We start from the raw sequence: 27282 nt of genomic DNA, 5'->3' as shown, positions 1-27282 counted from the left end.
ATCCAAAAACAATAAGCTATTCCTATTTTTTTAACATATTAAACAGTAATATGAAGAAGTCATAACACTAGAACTATGTGGGATTACACAATTCCTTAAAAAAAAAAAATCTTAGAATACAGTAAGACAAGAAATACCCAAGTGTTAGGTAAGTGTACAATCAAACAGCTGATCCTCTGTACATTTGGAATTACTCCTCTGCTGAATACAGAAGCTTTACAGCTTCAGAAGCCCATATCCTCGCTATCAGATAAAAATATTTCTTCGGTGTATTTCCTCTTTGCTGACGAACATATTGCACTGCTTACCCTCACAGAGGTATGTGTGTATGTGGGGGTGTTGAACAATACAAAGGACATTAGATTTGGAAAAAAAAGCCTCAATGAAAACATGCATAAGTCAACCTAGCTGGCGAGAAACATCTAGATTTTGTCTCCCCCATGCTGTCTCGCTCTCTCTTTCCTTGTTGTTCATATTATATCTGTCTTTCTTTCTTCCATGCCTACCCCCATGTAGGAAATCCTGAGGTCATCAGCATGTGACCCATGGAGCTTGTGCTCTCACAAGTGTAGCAGGTCACAGCACTACTTTCATCTCCTTTTATGGAGCTGCTCTTCAACTTTGCAGAACCACAAAAAGCCTGGCTAAGCCAACACTGCCTGTAGACAGCTGCTCTGGTAGACTATGCTCCCAGAGTTAAATGTATGGGTATTTTCATTTTTGAGTTCTTTGCAGGGAGGGAGGTTGGGCTTTCAGGTTTTTGGGTTTTGTTTCTTTTAATAGCATTGCCATTTATTAATAAGAAGCACTGACTGGATACTTCTGCAGCTCCCTCTTGAGGCAAGCAATTACTGATTATGCAAATATAATTACTGTAGCTAGGTATTAGGTGGTCACACTTTCCATTCCTGTATTTTCCAGTGTGTCAGATACATTGAACAACACTCTTCTCCTTTCAATTATTTTTTTAAATTAGTATTTTAAGAAAAGCGAGTATGAAGTATTTTTATTTACCTTTTGAAAATGGCTAGAATGGATATGAAAAGCAACAGGTGATTACTGTTCTGGTCTAGGCTGACCTGATTCAATATCTGACTGCTAGGAAGAATTTAAAGGTGAAAAAAAATACAAACATAACTGAGAAGAAGAAAGTTTTAAACCCTGTCTTGCAAATCAGGAAACCGAGAATCCATTACCATGGCCTGGCTGCTCAGCAGATGTTGATGACCGGCACTGGAAAGACCAAAAAGCACCGAAAAAAATTCTATGTCATAGCACTGACACAACTTCCTAACCATGACTACAGTGCATTATCTGTAACTCACTCTTCTCCCACAGTGGAGAGGCAGCCAGCCAAATGTGCACAACTGCAGTTAAAATACATTGCTGCCACCACATAAAAGTAAAGGCCACATAACAAATCAGCCAGGTCTCCACCCATATCAGGCTCTAAACAACCTACAACCTTTCAGCTGTCAAAATAACTGCCATAACTTCATAGCTTCAGGTTCTTTCAGACAAGTCTTCTCTTCTTGGTTTTTTGTGAAGTCCACATTCACAGAGCTCTTGGTCTGCCCAGCCCAGCTGTATCATTTCTGTCCTGTTTTCTCCCTACTCAGGACCATCTGCTGCTGGGTGAGTGACACCTTGCATTCAGCCCTAACTCAGCCCCCCATGCTGTCTGAACACCAGACTCGGACAACCTGAGCCAAGGAGAGAGGAGAGCCCAAGTCCACAGGCATCACAGGCGAGCGACCAGAGGCCAAGACCCAAGAGGTCACCCAGCCAAGGCACCAGCTGCTTTAGCTACTTTCTCAAGGTTCAGATGACGGACCCCAAAACTACAGAGCTGAGAGGGTTTTTTTGTCTTTCGAGATTCCAATACATCTCTCTGCTTTAAACAATTGCTGTTCTGCTTACCAACCCTTCATCGCTGGCTTTTGGGAGCCTCATCCCTCCTGCTGCTCCTGCCCTGAACCCCACAGGCAGATTCAATTCACATCTCCCTTGAAACTTACTGCCTCAAACCAGATGCAGCACTGCAGCTGATGCCTTATTATCCAGTTATAAGGATTTGGAGTCATGTTTTTTTATCCTAATGTAACATTTCCCTTTTGCACAGCAACAAGGTATCATTGATGCATATCCAGTTTATGATTCATGATCCTGTAACCCAGGTCCTGCTGGGGACAGCCTGACACTTGGCTACTTATTCCCATTCTGTATCTGAACATTTCAGCATTCCTGCCTTTTTCACTCATCCACACTGAATTGCATTCTACAAAATTAAAAAAAAAGGAAACAATCAAACCCACCACACACCTAATCCCAATATGCCACATGGATTTCTAGACTTGTTTTTCAAAATATTTGCACCTCCTTCAAGTTTTATGTCACCTGAGAACTCAACAAGCTTCTATTCCAACAACAGTATACTAGTGAAAATACTAAAATACAGAACAGGACATTCCATTCAAGACAGGCTCCCAACTGAAAACAAGCTACTGATGCCTATTCAACATGGTACCAGCTTCCCATATGCTCTGCAATCAGTTTTACAAGAGGTTTATACAGGTAACTTCTAATGCTTACATATGAAAACGTCTCATTCAGCAGTGTCAAAAAAATCCTTAATAGGATGAAAACACAGGATATCTACTGCTCTCTGCTACCCATAAGACTTGTTACCCCAGAGCATAGATAAGTCTTAGATTATTTTGTTTTGTTTCTTAATTTTGTTTTGTTTGTTAGCTGATGTGCAATTTCTGCATCTTCCAAGTACCTTCAACAAGCCTGGTTTTTCTTGCATTTTTCTCTAAATTATCTTCATAGATTAAAGTTTCTCAGCTTCTCTTCTGCACACTTTTGAAAAAAATAGGCCTTCTCTAGTCTTCTCTCATCTATTTTCAAGTTCTTCCTTCTTAAAGACCTTTAAGACTCATCCACTCCTGTCATAAGGTCATAAGTAGTCATAAGGTAAATATTCTCATCCATGCCTTGTCTACATCTCAACAACTACAACTTATGCTTTTCAACTTCATCTACATCTCACTTGTTCCATCTCAGAAAAATCAAAATTCTCGTAGAAAGATAATTACTGCAGATTCTCATTTTATGTCTGACTTTTCTTTCAGTAGATGTTATAGGAAACAGGGAATCCTTACTACAACATAACTAACTTTTTTTTTACAACTTAAGTTTCTTTATGAATTGCCCTTTACAAGTGAGCGTTCCCATGCATCTCTTAAGCTGCTCCCATTTACATGAATAGCTTTACATTATGTCTCCAACTTGAACAGTTTTCACTTGCAAGTATTTTAAGAAAGCTCTATCATTATGACCTGTGACTTGGAACAAAATAAGCTCTGTAAACCTACTCATTTCAGAAGCTCTCTATCTTACATTAAAAACCAAGAGTAATCAGTGAAGTGATGAGAAGCAATTTTAAACTGAATTGTGCTTTCATTTTATAAAATAATTAAATCTCCTATGCAATGATTAAGGAAATCCATAAATCAGGGTAATTCTTTTTAAAATAATAAAGGATAAGCACTATAGGAATAAACAACAGTAGAAAGTATTAATCTTCCGTTAAAAAAAAAAAGTAAGTAACATAGCTTTTTGGAACTCTATAAGTTGTTATGCTCCAAAGGAAGTATTTGCACAATATTAGTGTTGCAATGAAGCTATTTTACCCTGAAACCTGCAGCTTCATAGTGGGCCCCAGAGCTTTTATTTTTCCTTCCTTAAAATAATCACCACTGTAATTTCAGTAGCTTCTGTCTCCTCTATATTCAAATTACAAGAACCGAACACAACCCTTACAGAACCCTTTTTTCCTTAGGAAGAGACTTTCAAAATAAGCAATCCCCCAAAATGTTCAGGTTTTTATTCTGCTCTTTTCATTTATATCCTGGTTGGTTTTTATTAGTTGTAACAGTTCTGCTCATGCAAGAAAGTTTTCACAGAAGTTTGATCCTAATGGCAAATGGATAAGAGCATTCTGCAGATGCCTTAAAGATGCACCTCCCAAGTTCAGCTTCTCAGAAGCTGCCTTTTACTTGACTCCACAAAAGCATCCTTCTAAATAAGACTCTTAAATGTTTTCCCTCAGGGAGCTACTATTTGCCTTCTCCGTAGAAGCAAATGGTTTCTGCACCCTAATAAATAGGTAAGGGATGTGCTTACTCCAATATCCTCTGTGCAGCAGTTCCAGAGCTAAGGGGCATCGCAGCCCAAACTCTCCTCCTTCATGTCCTCCCTTCTAACACTGCAGACTCCCACCCACCCAAACACACACAGGTTAACCACAGGGACCAGGATTTAGCCTATGCCTTTTGAAAATGCAAAAATCCAATGCAAACTATTTATTGCTGTGAATTGTAATCTGTGCAGCAAACATGAGCAAACAATAAAGATGCTAAAGGATAAAGAAATTTAATGTTCATAAGGTCATAGTCAGCTTCATACTTCATGGTCAGTGGAAGCTGCTGTGTGCTGGAAAGGTTAATTCAAGCACGCTGTGCCCTGTGTGGGAGGGCAGTAACCAAACCACACACATCAGCACACTTTCAAACTAAAGAGTACCAAGGCTAAGAAAGCTGAGCAACAAAGAGAAAGAGAAATATCAGGGTGAAAGGGGACATTCCACAGGTATAATAGATATGAGGATACTAACAGTCTACACATTGACAAGGATTTACAAAATTATGACCAGATCTGTGCCAGCTTTGGAAGCACTGCACTCATGAGAAACATCAACGTGAAAGTTTTCAAACCAACAAACCAGCAGGACATCTCACTTGAGCAAACCAGTTCCTTTCAACTACTCCACTGGTGAGAAGTACTTCAACACCTACATTTACTCTCTTTCCCTCATCACAAAGGACTTCCCTTGCCTAAAATGCCATCTGGAGCAAAAACCTGTAGTCTGGTGGCACTCTCAAGTTCAAGCGAGATGTCCCGTGAGTGTTAGCTAACTAAAACCTGTGTGAAGTCCGTGTTACTTGCTATCATGGCTGTTCTGTAATGCAGCAGTAAGCCTGCTCCAGCCAGGGCCATCTGACTGCCCAGTTCAGAGGCACCTTCTCACAATTCATGGAGAAAGAATTCACAACAGTCAAACTCATTGCCCCAGAAGGAGAAAGACAATAAACCACAAGTACGTGGTGGGCAACCCTGATGGACGCAGTAGCAGGATGCCATTTCTGTGTGGCCTGTCCCGTTGGTTAACTCGAGGAATAAATGACGCCGTTCTTTGCAGCCACCCTGCCAAGGAGCGTGTGGGGCAGTTGCACTGTGGGGCACCAGCCACCAGGCATACTGGTAAAATGAGTCCTCCCTTCCATTGCCCAGCTGATACTTACTGAAGTGTTTAAAAGCTCAGTGATGAGGCGGACTCCTAGACAAACTCTTGAAGTTTGATTTTCCAAACAGACACAGATGAAAGTGTGAATGCACTGATCCTTCGAAAATAAACTCTGGGGGATTTTAAGTTGAGTATTCCAGATATGAGGTCACTTTTGACAGAAAATGGCCAAACGTACCTAGAGCCATGCATATGTGCTGTTATTTCCACAAATGCCTCCTTGGAATTCAAACCTACACTCCATTCAAGATGAAATTAGCAATTTGGAAAAAGTCATACTAAAACTTCAGCTAAATTTTTGCTGGTCAAAAATACAGAAAGCATTCCAAATGAGATTTTTTTTTCTTTAATCACTGCATGAAATATTTGATTTTAAAACAAGTTGGTTAATTTCAAAATTGCTTAAATTTGATTGTTAATTTGCTACTGACTAGTATTTTTTGATTTCTTGGAAGAAAATAGTTCAGGAAAATTACAAGAAGCACACCTGAAATATTATGCCAAGTTTTCAAACCACACAAAATTGAAAGGAGATTTCCTAATAAAATATTTCATGCTCGTGTTTCCTCACTAGAACACTACAAACACTGTCTTTGCTATACAACCAGGTTATCCAGAGAAGTCATGCTACAGTCCATGACTCCAGCTGACACCAGTAAGAATAGTGTAGGAGTCCTCAAGAACAAGGGCCAGTTTGGGAAAAAATGCCTATCACCCCCACTTTCAAACTAGTTACTACTGTCTACATAAATGTGTTTAAAGCAGGCTTGGTAAGGCTACAATACATATTTGAGAATACTGTACATATCTTAAGTCTTTCCGACTGTAGCATAACCAGCAAGATGTACTTTATAGTACATCTCCACACTCAGAATAGGAAGATATTTTACTTCTTCCCTACTTTTACACATTCATGACCAGTACACTCTGCTTGGAGACCAATGCAGTTATATCTTCCTTACAGTGAATTTTTGTCTTCATTGCAAATGGACCACATCACATTCAGATTTCAATAGCCGCTTTTGCAACATTAGGAAAATTACAATGACAGCTGATAAACCATTAAAGGCTTCAAGAAACAGCATTGGCTCAGCCTTTTTATTTGCTTATAATCACTGTTAGTCCAATATTGCACAATAGTGCAATGATGCCATTTCCCCAACAGCTGCATACACCTACTAATTCTCAGAATTTATGACTGAGGAAAAAAAAGATAAAACCAGAACACATCTCAGCTTAAGCAGAGTATTCCTCTTTTCTGACATTAAAAATCTATCTCCGTGATGCTTAAGGCAAGTCAGTTCCTGATGTATTTTTATTTTCAAGCTTCTTAATATCCATCTTTTTAACAAACCTTAAGGTGATTACTTTTACACATTTTTTATCCAACAGCATAATGCCCAGAAGTTAAGTAGTAAAAGCCAAGGTCCTATTGGCTTCCTATGCAAAGTAAATTTCCCATTATATTAATTGTAATGGTAGAGCTTTGCACAGGTGACCTAAACCAGGATTCTCCTTCCTCAGGCTTTTGTGTTTTGAAACCAGTCTTGAAATGCAGCCTCTTCACTGATCCTGTAGCTATGCTTCATCAATAGTGACTTACAGCAGAGCAATATCTTGAAGTGAAAAAACTATGTATCTCCTTCTCGTGGTAGCAGTGCAGTTCCAGGTTCGCTGTAGGCATGCACTGTCGTTGTACCATGACAGGGGGCCTGATCTGCTTGAAAGCATGTATAGAAAGATTTAAACCAGTTATGTGCCAGTTAAAACAAAATTCTAGCCCGTTGCTAGTAGTCATGTTTAGGATAATTTATAATTTATTATAAATTTATTGCTCCAAGTAATGTATATGGCACTTTGTCAGTACATGGGACAGGAAAAAACAGAGTGGCTTCTATAACGTGCAGTTTCTGGTCAAAGAGCAAGTGATGCCCCACTACTGGCTGCACAGAACTATTAAATCTCTCAGCAGCATTTAGATACACGAACACTATTTGCTGTGGTTGACTGCTTTCTGTTGTCATAAATGTTCCACTTCTGTCACCAGACATACAAAATGTCTAATTCGGTCACTTTATTTATAATCCCAACTTGCCCACACTTTGAGTACTGACTAATCTGGTTAACGAGATTTACTTTAATCTTGTTTTTAAAAAGAAGTGGTATGATTATTCACGTGTCCACAAACTCTGGGTTTTTCTTGAACTCTCTCTACTGAACTTCTGTAGAAGTTAAAATGGAAGAAAACAAGAAAATACTTCAGATTGGACAACAATCAAACTGGGAATTGTACATTTGCCTGAACTCAACCACCCCGGGCAGACTGCTACCACTGCAGTTAGGGGATTAAAAGGAGGGTGTGAGATCCTCTTGGCTTGGGATATCCATGCTTATCTTGCCAACCTGGACTTTGAATACTGCCAAGCCCAAAATGAAATCAGTCTGTACCTATCCTTTCACCTGTCATGTCTTTAAATTCAACCAGCACACACAGTAGTCACATTTATTTCAGCAATAAACCCCCAACTATTCAGAGGGGGCAGAAGTATCCTGATGGCTAATAATTTTTTTTCTCTTCATATAAATTATCTCAGCCAGAGTATGCAGCTGTCTTATTGTAAATATACATTTATAGCCACCAAAATTGGCTTAAAAAAAAACAAACAATAACCAAACAAATAACTAAACCCACAAGCATCTTTACCATTTAAGTTGTCCAGAGACATAAAGGAATAACTACCACTGTGTCACAGAGATCTTAGTCTTACAGCTGTGTTTTTTTTCAAAGAGACGAAAATATTCAGTAAGCCCCTTTAAGATCAGAGCTCACTATTTTCAGACAACATTGTTAATAAAATAAAATGCTGATTAATGTTTAAAAGAATCTAAAATGAGAAGAACAATGAAAATGGTTTGAGGCTGGAAAGTTACATGTTATGGCTGAGCCAGTCTAACAACCTGCTGACGCCAACAGTTGGAGCATCCTGTTCTCCACCACCACCTGCACAGCCTCTGGCACTTGTTAGATCCTGCACCCTGCTAATGCAGCTTGCTAACCCAGCAGAACACTAATCCAGCAAAAATAAAACCAGATCAAATATCTTTCTGCAGACCTAATTGCAGCCTTCTAGCACCTGAAGGGAGCCTACAAGAAAGATAGAGAAAAACTATTTCCAAGGGCCTGTAGTGACAGGACAAGGGGGAATGGCTTCCAACTGAGAGTAGGTTTAAATTATACTTCAGGAAACAATTCTTTACTGTGAGGATGGTGAGGCACTGGAACAGGTTGCTCAGAGAGGTGGTGGATGCCCCACCCCTAGAAGTGCTCTACGCCAGGCTGGATGGAGCTCTGAGAAATCTGGTGTAATGGAAAGTGTCTCTGCCCAGGGTCAGAGGGGTTGGAACTAAATGAACTTTAAGGTCCCTCCTGACCCAGGCCATTCTGTGATTCTGTGATTAGCAATTTTTTTCAGAGCAATATGGATTCCAAGAAGGGCCAGAATAATTTCAAGTGAATGGGGGAGTCTAGGAAGGCTAGGACACGGATGAAACAGACCTGCCTTTTTCAGCAGCAAACTGATGGCCTAACATAGGCATAATATATATTTTCAGCCCAACTGTCTGTATCTTAGGCTGAAATATTTTAAGAAGTTACTGCATCCTCAGCTGAGGGCACTATGGGCAGCCCTGCTCAATCTCACTGCAAATAAAATTGATAGTTTAAATCCCCTCTCAGAGAGATCCACAAGTGAGTCTACTGGAAAAGCATTTTAGCCAGAGCACATTAACCTGCAGGGCAAAGGGAAAGCTGGAAGGGAAAAACTGAAAAGGTGAAGCTGGAAGTGGTAACTTCTTAAAGGGTGACAACTAGACCTGCAAAACCTGTTGTCACATTTCTATTTGATCTGAACACAAACTGACATGGGATAAGCATGCAAGATGTATTTCAGAGGGCCTCTTAGCCCCCATCTCTTTATTTTCTGGAAGGATGCCAGAGTCACCAAAATAGGAGTGACGGATACACTCTGCCATCCAGGAGGACATAAAATGCCTGAAAAGAGTCTGCAAAGAGGACATAGCCAGGCTACTTCCAGCAGCATCCAGGGACAGGGCCAGAGGCACTGGGCACAATCTGAAACACAGGAGGCTCTATCTGAGCATCAGGAAACAATGCTGGTCTTTTTTACTGTGAGGGTGACTGTGCACTAGCACAGGTTGACCAGAAAGGTTGTGAAGATACTCAACAGCCAGCTGGACAGAGATACTCAATAGCCAGCTGGTTCTGGGCAACCAGCTCTGTGTGGCCCTGCTTGAGCAAGGGGCTTGGGGCAGATGGCCTCCAGAGGCCCCCTCCAACCTCAGTCTGTGATTCTGTTCTTAATCCCTGACTGTGTCCGAGCTACTTTCAGAGAACAGACTGCTGTGACCATCTTGTAGCATGGTAAGTGAACTCAATTCTGGTGCAACCATACAATCTGGCAGAGAAACATGCTTAGCAAGCCTTAGCTCTCCTATGCCCTCCTCTTTTATCAGAGGTAAGACAGCCAACACAAGAGGTTACAGGGTTCCCTCCATTAAGCTTTATTTGTTAAATGGCTTCCCAAGGTGTACAATGTGTTTCATGAACTACTGCAGTCACTTTAATCCTCCTCAGCATTGTGACAAACATGGAAAGTAGCCTCACTTAAGTGGAAAATCTCACCCTCAGCACTGAGGATATGTCAGGACGCTCTGGGGGCAGGTGACCTTGATGAAACTGAGTCTGGAGCTTATTTGAAAAAATGTTGGTCTGAAGATTTGCATAGTTTACACTAATGACTTCTTGAGGTACTGAATTTACAAAGAAAGTGGTAACCGGGATGAGTTGCTTGTGCAGTCAAAGATAAACTGCTTCCAGCTTCATTTCAATCACCAGGTTGCATGATCCACTCTAATGGATCTCACCTCTGCTGAACTTGGTCTGCAATGCACTGCTCCTATCACATGTTCTTTCTCCTGTTCAAATCCAGTTAATTGCCAGGTGCAAATGTAATGGCCTTCACAGTATACACAGTCACAAGAAACTGCAATTGTAACTTTTTCTACCTTTTCCCCACTTCATGATAGCAGCAATCTTTCATCTCTGGAGAGAGAAAGAGATCAGCTTTGATGGCCACTGTTTTATGTCCTATCTGCCATCCTGGCTATGCACTACTGCTCTGATTGAGAACCCATTCACATTGACTACCAGGTAAGTTATCTACACCTCTGTCAACCTGCACTATAAATAAGAGAAACGCCATCTCACGTTCATTGCCACCAATGACCATTTCCCTGATCGGCTCTTGACAGTATGACATACAGTGGGGAAAAAAGCCAGTATCGTACAAAAGCAAAAAGGAACAAAGGCAATCTGTAGTATAACTGTGTCTCCTACCTCCGCTCGACCTTCGTAGTATGTTAGCATAGACTTTGTAAGTACAAAAAGCCTCTCTTTGTAGTTTAAGGGAGAAGTCCTCTTCTTCTGCTGTGATCTTTTAATCAAAATCTCTTGTAGGATAGTAGTCGTATTCATTTCAGCCACTTGTCAGCTCTCTTCTAGCCATTGAACATCAGTTCCTGTGAAGATGAGGAACAAAACATTATCAGATCTTTGGAGGATCACAGAATTGGAGATTTCTGTAACAAAAAGAGCTTCTACTTATAAATGAAACTGCCTGAATATACAGTTCACCCTAAGCATCTGGAAGTTTACAAAAGTTAATTATTAGACTAAAAAGTCCAGGCTTTGCTCAGCTGAGGGCTGAACTGGCACATTCCCAGGAAGCCAAAAGCTGTACATGACTGGGATGAAACAAGGTACACTGCAGCCTGTGTCACAGAAAATATGGGTGAGAAGTCTGAAATGTGCTCCAGGCAAACAGCAGTGCACAACTGCTCTTCACCACAAACCCGTATAGAACATTTCATTGCTAAGGTCTGTACATGTATACATGTCATTTGCAAAAGAGTTTTATATACAAAATGGAAGATCATAGAATCATAGAATATCCTGCATGGAAGAGACCTACAAGGATCATTGAAGTCAAACTCCTGGCCCAGAACAGGACAGCCTCAAGCATCACACCATTTGTCTGAGAGCATTGTCCAAATGCTCCTTGAACTGTCAGGCTTGGTGCTGTGACCACTTCCCTGGGAACCTGTTCCAGTGCCCAGTCATCCTCTAAGTGAAGAACCTTTTCCTAATATCCAACCTAAACCTCTCCTGACACAACTTCAGGCCAGTCCTGTCACTTGTCACCACAGAGAAGAGATCAGTGTCTGCCCCTCCTCTTCCCCTCATAAGGATGTTGTAACTGCAGTGAGGTCTCCCCTCAGTCTCCTCCAGGCTGAACAGAACAAGTGACCTCAGGCATTCTTCATATGGATTCCCCTCTAGACCCTTCATCATCCTTGCAGCCCTCCTTTGGATGCTTCCCTATAGCTTAATGTCTTTCTTACATTGTGGCACCCAAAACTGCACACAATATTCAAGGTGAGGCTGCCCCAGTGCAGAGCAGAGCGGGACAATCCCCTCCCTTGCCCGGCTGGCGATGCTGTGCCTGATGCACCCCAGGACATGGTTGGCCCTCCTGGCTGCCAGGGCACTGCTGACTCATGTTCAGCTTGGCATCAACCAGGACCCCCAGGTCTCTTTCCACAGTGCTGCTTTCCAGCTCCACATTCCCCGGTCTATACACACAACCAGAGTCGCCCTGGGCCAGGTGCAGAATCCAGCACTTGCCCTTGTTAAAATTCACAAGGTTGGTGATTAACCATCTCCCTAATTTGTTAAGGTCTCTCTGCAGGGCCTCTTTCTGCCCTGGAGGAAGTCAACAGCTCCTCCCAATTTAGTATTGTCAGCAAACTTATTTAGTATTCTTTCAATCCTGCATCCAAGTTGTTTATGAGGATGTTGAAGAGCACTGGGCCTAAAATGAAGCCCTGGAGAACTCCACTAGTGACCAGTCATCAGACTGATGTAACCCCATTCACTACAACCCCTTATAGCTAAGATGGATCAGTAAAAGTAATTTTGCAGATTTACTCTAATTTTACTAATGAAAATTTTCATACACAAATGGTTGTTTAGAAGATGTCAGTTTGACAACAAAGAACTCAAGCTTATTTTTCAGGAACTGCCGAGCATATGCCTTCCAACTTCTGTTTAGAAAGACTTCATGCTGACCATCAAAATCAAGCAATTTAATTCAGATGGTTTTGGTCACTCAGTAATGTCAAGCTGCTTTAAGCGCTACACCATGACTGGTACCTGTAGGACAGATTTAGGAGTACATAAAAACCAATACACCCACAGCTACTTTGTTTGCAAATCTGGCTCCAGGGTCCCGTCAGAGCCATAGTCAGGCAAGCCCTCTGTTCTTTGCAATGATGCCAGCTTAAACACAGCTGACCTCCTCCCTCACCACTGTCCTGTCTTGTGCAGGTGTTCCTCCTGCCGGGCTGGGAAGCAGGTTAGGGAAGGGATCCAACCAGATATTTCATCATGCAGCACAGGCAGCTGCCTGCACAAACTCATTAAATGAAGCAGCACAGAGGCAGGAATGAAAGGTGTGGGAGAGGCTGTGGAGAAGCTGTTCCAGAAATCTTTTTCCCCACTCCCTTCCCCTTTACTCACTTTCTGCCAGCCCTGCCCATGGCACCACCTGAACCCTGCCTGAAGCTGGGCTCCAAAGCCAGGGGAAGTTGCAGGTGCAGACCTGGCAAGCAACTCAGGCTAGAGCAGCACGGCTAGAAGCTGAAGCCATGGCTTGAAGAAGGAACAGCAGCATCTGCTGAAGCACCAGTGACCATGAACAATCTCTCAACTGCGTGGAGGGGGCAGGGGATAACCCAAAGCCCTAGAGTAGAACAAAAAAATAATTTGTTTTCCACAGGGCTTACTTTATGCACCTATTTACTACTTAAGAGTATTTCAGAATTCACTGGGTAAATGGCCTGCATATTTTTCTCTGCAGGCAACATAATTTCAGCATGGACAAAACAGTACCTTTCACAGAATTGTGCAGAGAATCTTGAAAAACCACAAACCTCCTCACAACATTGCCTTAGACTACTTCATTTTTATTAAAATCAAATGTAAACAAACTTAGTTTAGTGTGTCTCATTTTGTGAGTAATTAACTGCTGTCACAATACATGAAATGACACCCTTTGCCTTCCAGTCTAGTCTTGATACTACCTTTCACTCCTTGGTTTGACTAGCTGAACTCTCATATCCCAGACTGCTGCTATCTCAACAGCTGGAAGGAGTTGTTAATTGCTTTAAAATACCCTTTTCTTTTCCAGGAATACCCTCCTCATATGTTAAAAAAAATATTCAGTGGTTTACATGGAACTACAAAATAAAACCAGGCTAGGATGCATAAGTAAAAGATGATAATTGGACTGAAAATGGTGATTATTATGAATAATCTCTTCTTGTTATTTCTCTTCTTCTGATATGCATACACACATACATTTTATTGGTCATCTGTCATATTGCATTCTGGGAAGAAGGCAGATCTTTTTTAATCAGTAATTGTCTTGGATATGTTATTTAACTACTAAAGCTGCCCAATTCTGATTTATTGCCCTTCTAAAAATAAATTGGCAATCTTAAAGGTAATTGCAGAAGGAAGAATACTACCATAAACTGAAAATACAAACATTGCTCAAAAAACTAAAAGTCAGTATTAACTTTCAGACCAGCTTAATGCACACAAAACTTTAAGGGTTCCCATCACAGGCTCTCCCACTCAGAACAATTCTACTGTTCTCAATTGTAAAAATTCTCTGCTTGTACTTAAAACATAACTATTATCCATCTTATAAATGGTGAACTCAGAGATCCCTAGAGTGCTCCATTAGAGAGGGCAAGAAGGATTCAAAGTTAACTATGATTTCAAATCTCAATACTGATAATGCTAATATATTTCATTTCTCTACCAGGTTACATTAACATGACACATGAACCAAAAATATTCTTTTGACAAAATCAGGGTTAAAAAATAAAAACATCAGTAATGTAACTGGCCAATGTCTGCACCTGGTTGCTACACTGAATTATCTCTGCTATGAAGATTTCAGCAGATTAGAACCAGTTTCCCAGGTCACAAGATCAGCCTTTGAATCTGCATTTGGTCACAGAAACCTGTTTTATTTGGGGTTATTTCCAAGTCAGTGGCTCTAGACACGTTTCTGTTTTGATAAATAAGGCTCAGGATAACTGAACCCTCGCCTATATTCTGAAAGTTATTTTTCAAAATTGCAATACTTCATTAAGAAGCCCCTGTAACAGCCATGCTTACCTCTTACCAAACCCGTATGTCACTACTTTTCTTCAGTACAGTTTTAGACATTTTCTGCACATTTTCCCTCCGCCCACTTCCCCCCAAATACTCCATTGTTCCCAGACCATCCCTCAGAACATGAAGCTGTTTGCATGACACACTGTTATCGTGTTATAAACAGCTGTGGGAGTTTTGGGCTGACACCCAATATAAACTGTTCACAATATGACTCGTGCCAAGGAATTGCTCTATTCCCTGCCAACCTTAGTTACACGATAACAAGTAAGATCTAATTTGCAGAGATGCTGAAGACTCAGAATTATGGCAGAAATCAGAAAGAGCTAAAGATTCTCAGCTTTTCTCAGGGTAGGAAAACATTCTCAACTTTAAGTATCAAAACATCTGCATCAGCTTGAGTTTCCCTTCTTCACATTACACAAGTATTAACCTGTATAGTCATGAAGTCACCATACACCTTCCTCAAAACAAATGAAAACAACTGTTCAGATAAGCCTTCTAAGTCAATATTGGTCCACATGCACAAAGTATGTTTTCACTTAGAGCTTCATATGCATGCCACATTTCCCAGTTTTCACTGGGGAAAACTGAGCCACTAAGTGATGTGGTAAGCTCAGGTGTTGCAACACTACCCACGTATCTTCTGGTTCCCACTCCCAGCTCCCAGATTGTGTTTGTTTATTGAAACAATTAGTCACCATAAGCTGGCTGGATTGTAAGCACCTTTAACATTCAGAAAGTTGAATAAATGTATGAAATTCCCAGTGCAAGTTCGAGGGAGTAGAAAAGAGAAAGTGCATCCAGTCTGATCGGGGCTTCTCTGACCCAAATGTAACAAGCAACTGTCACTTTTTAAGACACAAATCTTTGTATCATACATAGCCATGGAGGGCCTCACAAGAAAAAACCACATTCTGAAAAACACACTTATCACAGCAACACAAAAGGAACACTAGGAGGAAATATTTGTGGCTGCGAATAAAAATAAAACCAAGATGGAACTGTTTTCCAAGTTTCAACACCTCCTTAATGATGGTAACATTTCACTAGGAATTTGTGTCCTTCGGTGCAAAGTCTTAATGCTAAGCTGACAGGTATTCAAGACAGACAATCCCTCTAACAAATCAGCATCCTCAGCTTTCTGACTTTGATTGCATGCATCGTGCACAACTGCTCTTTTTCAGGTTTGGGACACATCAATCCAAACCCATGTCAACTCCAGATCTGGATATTTAACATTGAAAATGTACCTCCTAGGGCGGCGGATTAAAAAAAAAAAAAATTATAGAATATACAGTACTTCAATTTTTGAAAGTATCAATCAAAACATTGATTTTAAAAACCCAAGTGGTATCTTGTAATCCTTCCTCAAATCTGTAAGTTTCAGATTATTCTTCTCCTTCATTTTAATTAATTCAGAGCAGTTTGCTGATCAAGCTCATACGGTGTCCCTGCAAATGTCTGCAGAGGGGTAAGTGAACAGGCAGCACAATGCTCCTCTGGGTAGAGAGCAGAAAACAGTGCAGAAGGAACAAGAAAGGGAGAACTCCTTACCCTGTTTTTTTTCTGCTGGAGCTTCTGTTGTTTTATCATGAAACTACGACCTGAGTTACATGTGAACAGTTATTTACATAAGTATCCAGCACAGGCTTATTTGAATAATTACTACTCAGTGTAAGCAAGGATTGCAAAATATACTCTTGTACTGCCTTTTTCCCCCACATCAAGGTTGCAAATTCAAACTCCAAAAAGTAAAATACAACTGCTTTTAATCCCTGTTCAAAAGGTAAATTTCACAGAAATGCAAATACAAAAGAAATATACTTTAGCAAAAATCTGTCATAATTTTAAAATTCAAATTCAGGAAAAAATACTGTGATGATATACAAAATGTATCATATCCAGAAAAAGGAGAGGTAAAAAAATATTTAGAAATATTTAGATTTACATTTTTCCTCCTTTTTTTTTTTTTTTTTTTTTAACAGCAGACTCTCAGAAACCACTTCTACCATATGCAAGTTTGGATTTTTTTTAACTGTGAGAAATGTAACTTGGGGGGACTACGTTCTAATAGATTTCAAAATTATAGCCAAAGGTTTGCAAAACTTTAGTTTGTCATTGAAAATCAGCCAAATAATAACTGGCTAATTTTATATATAATCAAACACTGAGAAAATAAGTATGATATTTGCCTGTATGAAATTTAGGGTTAAAAGTAAACAGGCTAAGGGGTAACACTGTGACAACTCTGACTGGAGATTCTGAGACCATGTGATGTTGCAAAATACCCTTTATTCAGCTGAAAGGTACTCATGTACACACACAGAAGGAGCTATTTTATCACAGTCAGAATCAGTTTTCCAAAATTTCTTGGAACCAGGCTCACTACATTTTAGAAAATACATAATTTGTTTCCTTTTAGCATTCTAACTTAGGTAGTTGGGGTAAGCAAAGTAAACAGTGATGAGAAGTGATGGTTCCTCTTACACAGGGTCAAGCTGGCATCGAGGTGGTCCATCACACCAAACTGGAGCATCAGCTCATCAACGCTTGCAAAAGAGAAGTGGAGCCCAAGTGCACAGAACAGCTCAGGAAAAATGGTAAGAGCACCAGAAGAGTTTATTTTCCCCTTACAACAATGATTTAGGAGAATGGCATGTACTCATCTTCAAATCATTTATAAGCTCAGCTATTGCTCCTTATTGGGACTTCTTGCAAGCAGTACACTCCCATTACTAAGTTATCCTTTCACAGCTTTATAAGACACTTTCTTCAGAACTAAATTATTTAGGAAAGAAAACTCTGCTTTATGAAAAAAAAAATTACATTATTACCATCCATGATGTAGAAAATATGTTGACATGGGCATTTTTTCCTTGAAATTATTTAGTACTAAGTTTGAGTAAGCAACGCTATGGGATATCATACAAAGGATGGACTGATCAATTTTCACTATCCTCAACAACTTCTTGTATTTTTATTCATTCCTCTAGAGCTGAGTACTTGTAGCTTTTCTTATTTCTCCCACACAAAAGCTTTGCAATATTTATAAACTTGCACTGACTATTTTGCCTTCAGTTTATTCAGATCAAAAACCTCTATCATTTGTAATGTTCTTTGCTGCAAGACAATAAAGCTGAAAATTAGTTTGGGACACAGGAAAGGAAGGCACAAAAAAACCCTGAAACATCAGTATTTTACATTAACCCTTAAAAGGGAGACAGCAGATTTACCCAGGTCCAGATTTCGTAGCTCAGGTCTATTTTTATTCTAAACGTATAAAGCAGAGTGAAAATAGCAAACAATTTTCTCATGACATCCAGCAGTTTTTGCCCTCTATGGTGCCGTCACCAGGACTCAGGATGCTGCAAGGAGTTTGTAGCTGGCAAAGCAGAGCCTATATGCTTCACTTCTACATAGACCAAGGCTACTCCACCAGTACCCCACTGGCTGTGGCACTGGGTGGACATTTAGTAAAGCAGACTCCTGCCTCAGCCTTTTTTCCAAAAATCCCCTGCCGGTAAGAAGGGAAGAGAAACAGTAACACCCACTGACTAAAGAAACAGGCAAAGACGAGATTGGCAAAGGAACTGCGTGATGCTTGGGCAAAAGACTTTCCTGCTTCTCCCGGAAGCTGAAGGTTTAGAGGGCTGGAAAAATAAAAGCTCGATTAAATCAGAGGTTGAAACCTAACTCTGTTAAGGAATCCTACAGCTCACTATCAAGTAGGAGGACAATTGCTATTGTACACAAAACTGAAAATCTGAGAAAAACAAATCAAATCCATGGGAAAGAAAAATATAAAAAGAAAAGAGGTCAACAGTGCCTGAGGGTACTTCTTACTACCGTAAAGGGGTCAACTTACTTCACTTTCTTCACAATTTGAACTTGCTTTCTCAAATGCTATAAAATTTCAGGTAAGCATGTGATATATTATACCAAAAATAAGCTCAATTTATTTCAGTATTCAAGACACTCTTTTGACATGGTCTAACTAAAATACTGAAATACATATGAATTATGACTGCCTTTACACACAGGGAATGACTAATACTTCCTCAGTTATTTCTCTTTCCAAACACTCCAAGACCTTTTTTCCCTAAACAACTGCTTGTTCTCCACCTACTAAAGAACTACTTGTTCTCCACCTGCTAGACTGTGTGGAAGTTACACAGTAAGGAATACTTCAATAAACGAGAACTTCTGCTGAAGATAAAGCTGTGAAATTGACTCAGATGATGAACTACTGGCCCCATCTCACATGTTGACTAATGGATGTATTTACCCTCAAAATCTTTATTTTGAGGTAGCATTATAAGGTCACTTGATAAATGTTGCTTTTTCACACCTACTGAGCAACTGACTAGTCCCAACAGACAGAGCTCAGTAGGTGTGAAAAAGCAACATATATCTCTATCTAAATAATATATCTAAAGTTACAGGTCAGAACTGCCTTCCGTGCATGAGGAAAAGCCCAAGGCAGTGAGTGGGGAACAGAAAATATCCAAGTTCCCATTTGTCAAGTTTTCCCCTGTGTTGTTTTCACCAGGATACATCCCCTCCACTACAAAACCAGCACAAGAGATTGAACACAAAATGAACAACCATTTACATTTCAGCTGAGGTGCTGTACTACTGTTTCCATGCATGGCAAAACAGTGGTGTTGGCAAGGTCAGCGTTCTTATCTTGTGATTCCAGACTCTCTTACCCTGTTAGGTTGGATAGGTATGCTTATTTTGGCTGGGGTAGAGTTAACTTTCTTCACAGTGGCTAATATGGGGCTGTGTTTTGAAACTATGTTGATCACAGTGTTGACAGTATAGAGATGGTTTTGTTATTGCTGACCAGTGTTTGCACAGAGCCAGGGCCTTTCCTGCTTTTTGTACTGCTATGTTAGCAAGGAGGCTGGGGATGCATAGGAAATTAGGAGGAGACACAGCCGGGACAGGTGACCCCAGCTGACCAAAGGGATACTGCAGACCATGTGACATCATCCCAGTATATAAAGTGGGAGGAAGAAGGAGGAAGGGGAGACATTTGGAGTTAAGGTGCTTGTCTTCCCAAGAAACTGTTTTGTATGATGTAGACCTGCTTTCCTGGGGACGGCTGAACACCTGTCCACCCACGGAAGCAGTGAAAGAAATCCTTGCTTTTACCTGCATTTCAGTCACTTACTAGTAGAGTCTCCACACACAGGACTGAAAAGCCAGGCTGTGACCTTGAAGAATTTCTTCTTCACATACAGTGCTTCCTAAGCAGCAAAGAATACCAAAGGACTTCAGCTTCACTCATGTGAATATATACATATTAATTCAGGGGAAAAGTTTCCCACTGAATCTGAAAATAAACACAATTGAGGCAATGCTGTGGTCTCATGTTTTCCCTTTCTTTTGGCTAATGCAAGGTAGTGAGCATCTCTAGCAAAGCAGCTTGTTATCTCTGCTGTCCCTGAAGTCAGATCACAGACGTTGAGGTGTTTCAACTGTTGTGAGCTAAAACAGGGAATGAGAGCACTTGTCAAGTGTCACAAGACATTTATGGTCTTAAGGAACACCATTCAGCTTAAACTCTTTCAGACATCAGCTAATGCAGCCATTAACGGTTGATGGTATCTTACTCCACTCTGCTTATCTATGGTGAGACACAAGGATATTAGAGAATCAGTCAAACATCATCAGAACTTGGGCTGCCATGACCCAGTCCCATTGAGGTCAAAATTACAAGTAGTAAAGTTAAGGCACTGCAAAGGTAAGATAAGACAGTTCTTTATGGGTAGGTCTCAGGTTTTCATGGGGAGTGCCTGCACCACACTGACTTTCAGAGTTAGTTTCAGTTTAAGAGATCCAGAAAAGTAACTAAACCAAATAGAGGGAGTTTTGCTGCTTGCACATGACTTTTATTTTTTTCATCAAAAAGCTGTAATCCCCTTCATGGCTGGAGAGAGTGCCTTGGTGGGAAGAGAAAGCTGTTGTGGTGGCAAAGAGGCTGTCTGCAGCCCTTGACACAGAACGATGGCCCTCTTCTCACACTCCACAGCCTTTCACCCTGTCATTCTCCCAAACACCCTGCTGATAAAACAGACCCTCACAGTTCATCTGACACACTGGAGCTGTAAATCATCTCCTTCCAACAACCAAACCTGCTATATTCAAGGATCACCGAGGATGACCGATGCCAGCGTGCAGCTTTGAGGAGATGCTCCTCATGGTTGACCACGATAAAGCCAACTGAAAGAGTCCAGCCAGCCATGGTCTGAATGAAACAGTTGCCTGAAGGGAAAGCAAAACCACATGTGGCTACACAACTAAACAGACTATTTGTAAGCAAGCTGAACTCAAGTTGCACTGGCAGTTTTGAACCAGCCACCCTTAATATTGGAGTGTTAGATCTCTTTATGTTAAAAAATATTTTAAGCATCTTTTCTGGATACAGATTAGGTAGAAATTTTAATTTCAAAAGATCCCAAAGTATACTTAAGATTACCAGTTTAGAGGATCTCCCATGGGACAGAAAAAGGCCCATTCAGCTCAACTCACTTTGCACGTTAAGACCACATCCCTTGAACTGGGTCACACAACCCAAGGTGGGAGAGTCCCCACTCTTTTCCTCCTCCCCCCATGGCACTGGGAATTGATGTGGTTTGCAACTTCAGCTGGAAAGACATGCTCATAATAGGGGAGGGGAGGCAGGGAAAACACACACAGTTATTCTTTCTGCCAGGATATAGAACTTGCCCCGTGATATAGGACATCCTATAATTCACAGGACAACTAGCAACCTTGAATATATTAATGTATGCATTGTAATTATCTCACCTACCCTGTAAGCTAGCACAGCAAATCTGACAAGATTTGTGCACAGGGCTGCCTGGGACAGATTTACAATGTTCAGCTAAAATGAAAGGGTAGATATCACCTGGGTCTGATGGTGAGTTTTGTGGCTATCCTGTGGAAGGGGAAAAAAACAACCAACCAAGAAAGCCTTTTTTTGTATCATAAACATAAATGGTCAGGAGTTTGTCCCAATCTAGTGTACAGTGCACACTCACTGGAAGGGCAGGGTCCCAGTGTCCTGCCCAGCCCCTCTTTCGTAAGGAAGAATCCTGCTTCCTTTACTATCCGAAGCCGTGTTTTTCTGCCCCACATTCAAGTGAAAACAAGGCCTAGATCTTACAAGTTAATCAAATCACAGCTTGTAATAGGCACAAGGCTTAACAAAACCCCTCCTCAGAGGAAAATCAGCTGTGACCTGCTTGAGCCTACATGAAGTTATATCCTCTGTGTTGCAAAGTGATACCCATTCACATATCTGCTGATAAGAGAAATGGAAATGAGGAAAAGCAGGAGTGCCAAGAAAGCTTTTGCTTAGGTCCCATATACCTCAGCACACTACATTTTTTTTCCCTTTTTCCTGCATTTGTTTAATGTTGCATAGGATTTTTACCTGAAGAGCTGAAACAGAGTAGCCCAGCTGGCAGCCTGGTGCTTTGGCTCAGAAGAGGAGCTGTGACTGCAAACATGGCCAAACACTTCTCCTTCCCGTCACCAAAAGCTGAGTCTCACAGCTGGCCTCAGCAGAGGGGGAACAGCTCTTATCCATCAGCTGTCAGCCAGACTCAGACTCTCCCAGAGCAACTCTGCTCTCCACAGCAGGCTCCTGAAAACCACATCTCCTGCCCACAGTACAAAGGCAGGACCACGCCACGCTAAGCGTGAGCTTTACTGAACTGCCCAGAACACAGGTCATGCAAACAAGAGGTGTCTTTTCAGCAATGTCATTTTCCTCCTAAATGTTTGGGTGTTGCCAAAACCAAAGACAACTTCTAGGTGATGTCATTCTTCCTAAGAAAGGTAAACCCTGCCCATGATGGACAGACCTACTCTCAGGAGACTTCTATAATTCTTCCCAAGATTTCATGACCCCATATGAACACAGTGGCCACTTCACACTACTTGCAAGAAATGGCTCTCTTCATCCCACCTCCATGCCCAGGAAGTGCAAAAACCTGCTGCCCTCCCCACAAAGCACCTTCTACAGGGAGACTCATCTTCACACGGGTAAGTAGTTGCCTATCTGTTTTTCAAGGTTTTATCTCACATGGTGTTTTCCCTGACTCTGAATCACAGCCGGTGCAGCTGAGCCAGGGCAGGGGATGACTGAGAACTGCCAGTGCTGTAATGGCCACGGGGCAGTGCTCAATCACAAGCCTCTGTTCCCCAATTCCTCTTCTGCCATGCCAGACAAAGAGCATATGTGTCCACCCAAACACTAGTGTCCCTCACTTGCACACCGCTTTCTTTCCTAATGCCCTTTCCTTTAGAAAAACAGACCAGAAACAGCAGAACAGAATGCTCCTCTCCCTGAGGGCTGGCAGAGCAAACTGGTGATTTGCTGCTAGAAGTAAACCCCTCCATTAACAAAAATACATTTTTTGAGACCTGACTGACCATTTGTTAAAACACGGGTACAATTTCACAGGTTTGTGGAGAGTTGTGTCCCATTATATCAGTAACACCTCTAATGCCTAGTGCTGGCATGAGGCCCTGGCCAGGAGAATTAGGGTGAATTGGGGTGATCCTCTGCAGTAAGGAGCAGGATGCAGCCAGTGTAGTGAGAGTCTTTCCCTTGCATTCTCCATAATGGCAAAAGCTGTGGGTATCAGCAGGTCATTTAATGAACTTCACCACTCTAATTTCCACAGTGCAACAACTGACTGACCATTGCTGACATTTTCTAGACAAAGTATTGGTAATTCTGTGCAAATAGATGCATCTATATAATAACAAAAATATACGTAGCACAAATACAAAAATATATGATAGACGTCCTTCAGGAGCACATATATAATTAGAAATATAATAAAAGTCCACCACCTCAGGCTTTCTTTGCCATGCCAACCTGTACTCTGCTCTGAGGACTGTTTTCCATATTTTTCAGTTTTTATAGTGCTATTTCCTTATACTATTTCTGCAGGAGAGTCATTGTAGACTGCTACAACTGATTCTTTGGCATGCACAAACCCACCTTTTTCAAAGAACAGTTCCAAGTTCAGCAGTGAAAAGGTAATAGGTTACTGAAAAAAAGTCAAACCAAGCAAAAGTAGAAAAACATCTTAGACATCAATGCCTTTAGACAAAGGCTAAAGCCTGTTTTCCATGACCTTTGCATTGACAGCAGGCAGCACAGACTTCTATTGTCCAAGAAACAGAAAATGTTTTGCATATTTGAGGTATAAATATTTGTATGAAACTTACACTGTCCTGCACCTGATCTTGTGTATCCAGTTTATAAGTTAACACAACACAGAGGGAATTAAATCTACAAGAGGTTGCACCTATATTTGGTGGAGGGGAAGACTTTTCTTGATGCTTCCAAGTAATTCTATGAAATTAACCACTTCCCAGTTATTTTAACCTTATTACAGGATATCACATATCATGGCATTTCTGAATACAATGTTGTTTCAAGGCAAGATGAAAAAATATGGAGCTAATATTGTTTTATCAGCTCTATTATTTTTCTCTCTTTTTATCCACTCTAGGCAGTCAGCCTAGTGGATACACTACAATGCCAAATCCACAATGCCTACAACTAAAAATTAAAATGTGATTTAACTTAGGACATAGTTCAAGCTGCCTCACAGTCAATGGTTTTAGAAGATTTCAAAGACTTTAAAAATTCTATATTAACATTTAAAAAACAAAGGTGGTACTTCTATAAATTTTGAATGGCTAATAAAAGTAGGTCTAGCAGTTGATAACTAGAGTTGCCTCAAGACAGAGGTGTAACTGCCAGTATGGTTTTGATTTGCGCACCTTATCAAAACAAAAAAGGTGCCAAACACAATCACACTGCTCTGCTTTCAGTGGTTTCAGCAGACAAACTCACATAGAAATCAACCATTTGGTTCAAAACAATCATAATACTCACTTAGAAATTTAGAGGAACTTGAAAGGCACCCTTTCATTAAGAACTAAATGCAGAGATAGATGTGATCATTTCATGATAAATGTATTTCACAATAAATGAAACATAAAATAAACCCCAGAGAAACATAAAGAATATTAGAGGAGAGTCTGATAGCAAATGGGCTCTTTCCTGCTGTAGTCCCCATACAAACCACAACCATCAAATGGCTTTGAGTAACTCCCTGTCTGAGAGCTACCTCGCAACCTACAAGAGCAGTACCCAGCAAACAAGACCAGGACACCTAAAGGGCTTCCTCTGCACAGGTGACATGATCTGAGCAGCACAGCTGGTGTGTCTGAAAGAAAGCAAAGCATGTGCTTTCTTATGTCCCAAAATACTCTAAACATTTATATAACAGCAGTAAGTAATAACCCATCTTCCAGTCTCTGAAGAGTTTTGAGAAATTGAAGAAGACTTCACCTTCTATCAAAGGTGAGACAGTCAGATAACATATCAGAAACACGTACACTAAAATGAAAACAAATGCTCCAGAAGCAAGTACTCGCAAGACGCCTTTTCCTTGCATTTCTACTACAATCAGTTTTTCCATCTATAGAAACCACAGTCTCATGTATTTGACTCATAAAACAACCCTAAGTATTTCAGATTAGCATCTGCCATTTCAAGCAGGGAGCTCATGGCCATGCCTGTACTAAAAGCTCCGTTTACAGCTCAAATATTTACCCGTTCCAACTTACAGGGGTGCAGAAAGGAAGCCTGTGGAAAAGCACCACGCAAGTCTCGTCACCTACTGCACAAGCAGCAGGTGTGCTCTATCTCTGCACGAGGCTCGTGTGTAAGAGCATTCACTGCCAAGAAAGGGTAACTCGATGTGGGACAGAAAGCAGGAGGAATTATTAGCATGACTGAACTCACACAGACGGCAGTTTTTGCCTTGAGACGAGGTGAAACAGTCTTAGCAAAGCACAGTGGTTACACGGCTGTAAGACTCAGAGACGAAAGTCACATAAACAAGAAAATACTCAGCAACGTTGGCTTTCCAATGGATTTGGCAGCCTGGGCCACAACCCCTTATATTACACAGATGAGAGCAATTTTAAGCAAAGGTTTAAAAGACAGCTTTTGTCACTGCTCCCGCTTACAGCTGCCGTGACACCTGTCCGCCGAGGCAGCAGCCCCTCCGCTCTGGCGGCGCCGCCGCGTTCGGACTCGCGAACTGCAGGGGGTCCCCGTGCGCGGCACCCCCGGACAGTGCCCGCGGCGGGGCGCGGGCCCGGCTGCCTGCGCTGGGGCAGCCCCGGCCGGCCGCGCCCGCACGGAACCGCGCCGCTCCCAGCGGGACAGCCCCGCTGCTCGGCAGCCCCGGCTCTGCCTTACCTGGGAGTCCCGGCCGCCGTCGCGGAAGGAGTCCTGGCGCCGGCGGCGTGGAGAGAGGCGGAAGGACGGAGGGAGGGAGAGAGGCACCGCACTGCCTCGCTCCGGCCCGCGAAGGCACCTCCTCCACCTCCTCCTTCTCCTCCTCCTCCTCCTCCCGCCAAGCGCGGCTCCCCGCGGAGGAAGCGGCGGGGGCGGCCGCTGCGCGGGGCTGACGCGCCGTCCAGGCGCCCTCCGCGCTCGGGGCGGGTGCGGCACGGCGAGAAGCTGAACTGAGGGGTCCCGCACCCACCAGACCTGCCGGGAGCTGCCTGGAAGCCTGTCCGTGAAGTACAAGAAAAAGGAAAATTACGTAACTTCGGAGCAGGTTACAAACTCTCCCCCAAAATCCAGGTTCTTGGTCCCACCTAGCTTTAAATTTTGTGAAAGCTGTGCTTTGGGTACATCATTTCTCCTACCAAACCAGGGTGAGAGTGAATACTCGCAGGGCTCCGGGCTGGGCCGTAGGGTGGCGGTGGGCACAGCAGTCCCCCATCCTGAATGGGCTGTGCACTCCGAGACTGCTCCTCTTTAATGTCCATCGTGGATCTGCTCATGTCCCAGTGATCCCCGCGTTTACGGAGCCTTCCTTCATAATTAACCGTGCGTAAGTCACATCCAGCCACCCCAAACCTACAGCCAGAATAACTGGTGGCTTTTTGCGCCCCTCAGGTGCCTGCGTTGAACTTCAGAGTTCAGGGTCTGTACTGAGATGGTGTGCAGGCTCTTTTCTTTACCTTCTTTCCTTCTCTTAGCCCAATCTGACCTATAGAAACTGTCACTGCAAAACCACATTGAAAGAAAAAGATCTTGTTAAGTTCAGTGGAAACACATCTCTCACATTTCAGTCAGTCTAGAGGAAAGCAAGTAGGGTCTATGCTGTTTGCAAGAGATTTGTTTTGTTGTGATTAGTGTGTAATAGCTGTATCAACACAGATGTCTTTCAGTTCAGCTCAGAGGAAATGACTTACAAAGTCTTTGTTTTCACTTGAGGGATTTCCTCCAACTTATTTTGGCACTGTGGCCATGTCTTCCATGTCACACTACTGGTGAGGCCTGGGAGTCACAGGGCACAATGCCTAGTGTGTGGGGCCTCTCTGTTATAAACACATGGGCAGTCTCATGCAGCCACTTTATGATGACCAGTACCACCAGCCCATCTCACCACTCTCCCCTCCCTCCATATCCACACATTTGTGGTCACACACTCAGGCATCCATGCAGACATCCTTACTCACTGCC

General features: G+C 41.9%; 1 protein-coding gene across 5 annotated transcripts in view; it reads right to left on the bottom strand.

The window, feature by feature from the left end:
- Positions 1 to 26102, bottom strand: part of TEC (tec protein tyrosine kinase) — a 47003-nt gene extending 20901 nt beyond the window's left edge. The window contains exons 1-2 of one of the 5 annotated variants that reach the window (XM_069014167.1): positions 26005 to 26102; positions 10785 to 10966 (exon numbers count right to left, since the gene is read on the bottom strand). In XM_069014167.1, the coding sequence (XP_068870268.1) occupies positions 10785 to 10922 (138 nt within the window). In that variant the 5' untranslated portion in view covers positions 10923 to 10966; positions 26005 to 26102. Of the gene's footprint in view, positions 1 to 10784; positions 10967 to 24627; positions 24699 to 25364; positions 25389 to 25542; positions 25641 to 25769; positions 25890 to 26004 lie in introns of those variants that run through there. The other 4 variants (XM_069014169.1, XM_069014168.1, XM_069014171.1 and 1 more) reach the window with 4 other exon arrangements.
- Positions 26103 to 27282: the final 1180 nt, after the last annotated feature.

Source organism: Aphelocoma coerulescens, chromosome 4 (genome assembly GCF_041296385.1).
Source record: "Aphelocoma coerulescens isolate FSJ_1873_10779 chromosome 4, UR_Acoe_1.0, whole genome shotgun sequence".
In the NCBI taxonomy this organism is placed as follows: domain Eukaryota; kingdom Metazoa; phylum Chordata; class Aves; order Passeriformes; family Corvidae; genus Aphelocoma; species Aphelocoma coerulescens.
Note: the sequence above shows the minus strand (reverse complement) of the source record. Positions and strands in the feature narration are given on the sequence as shown.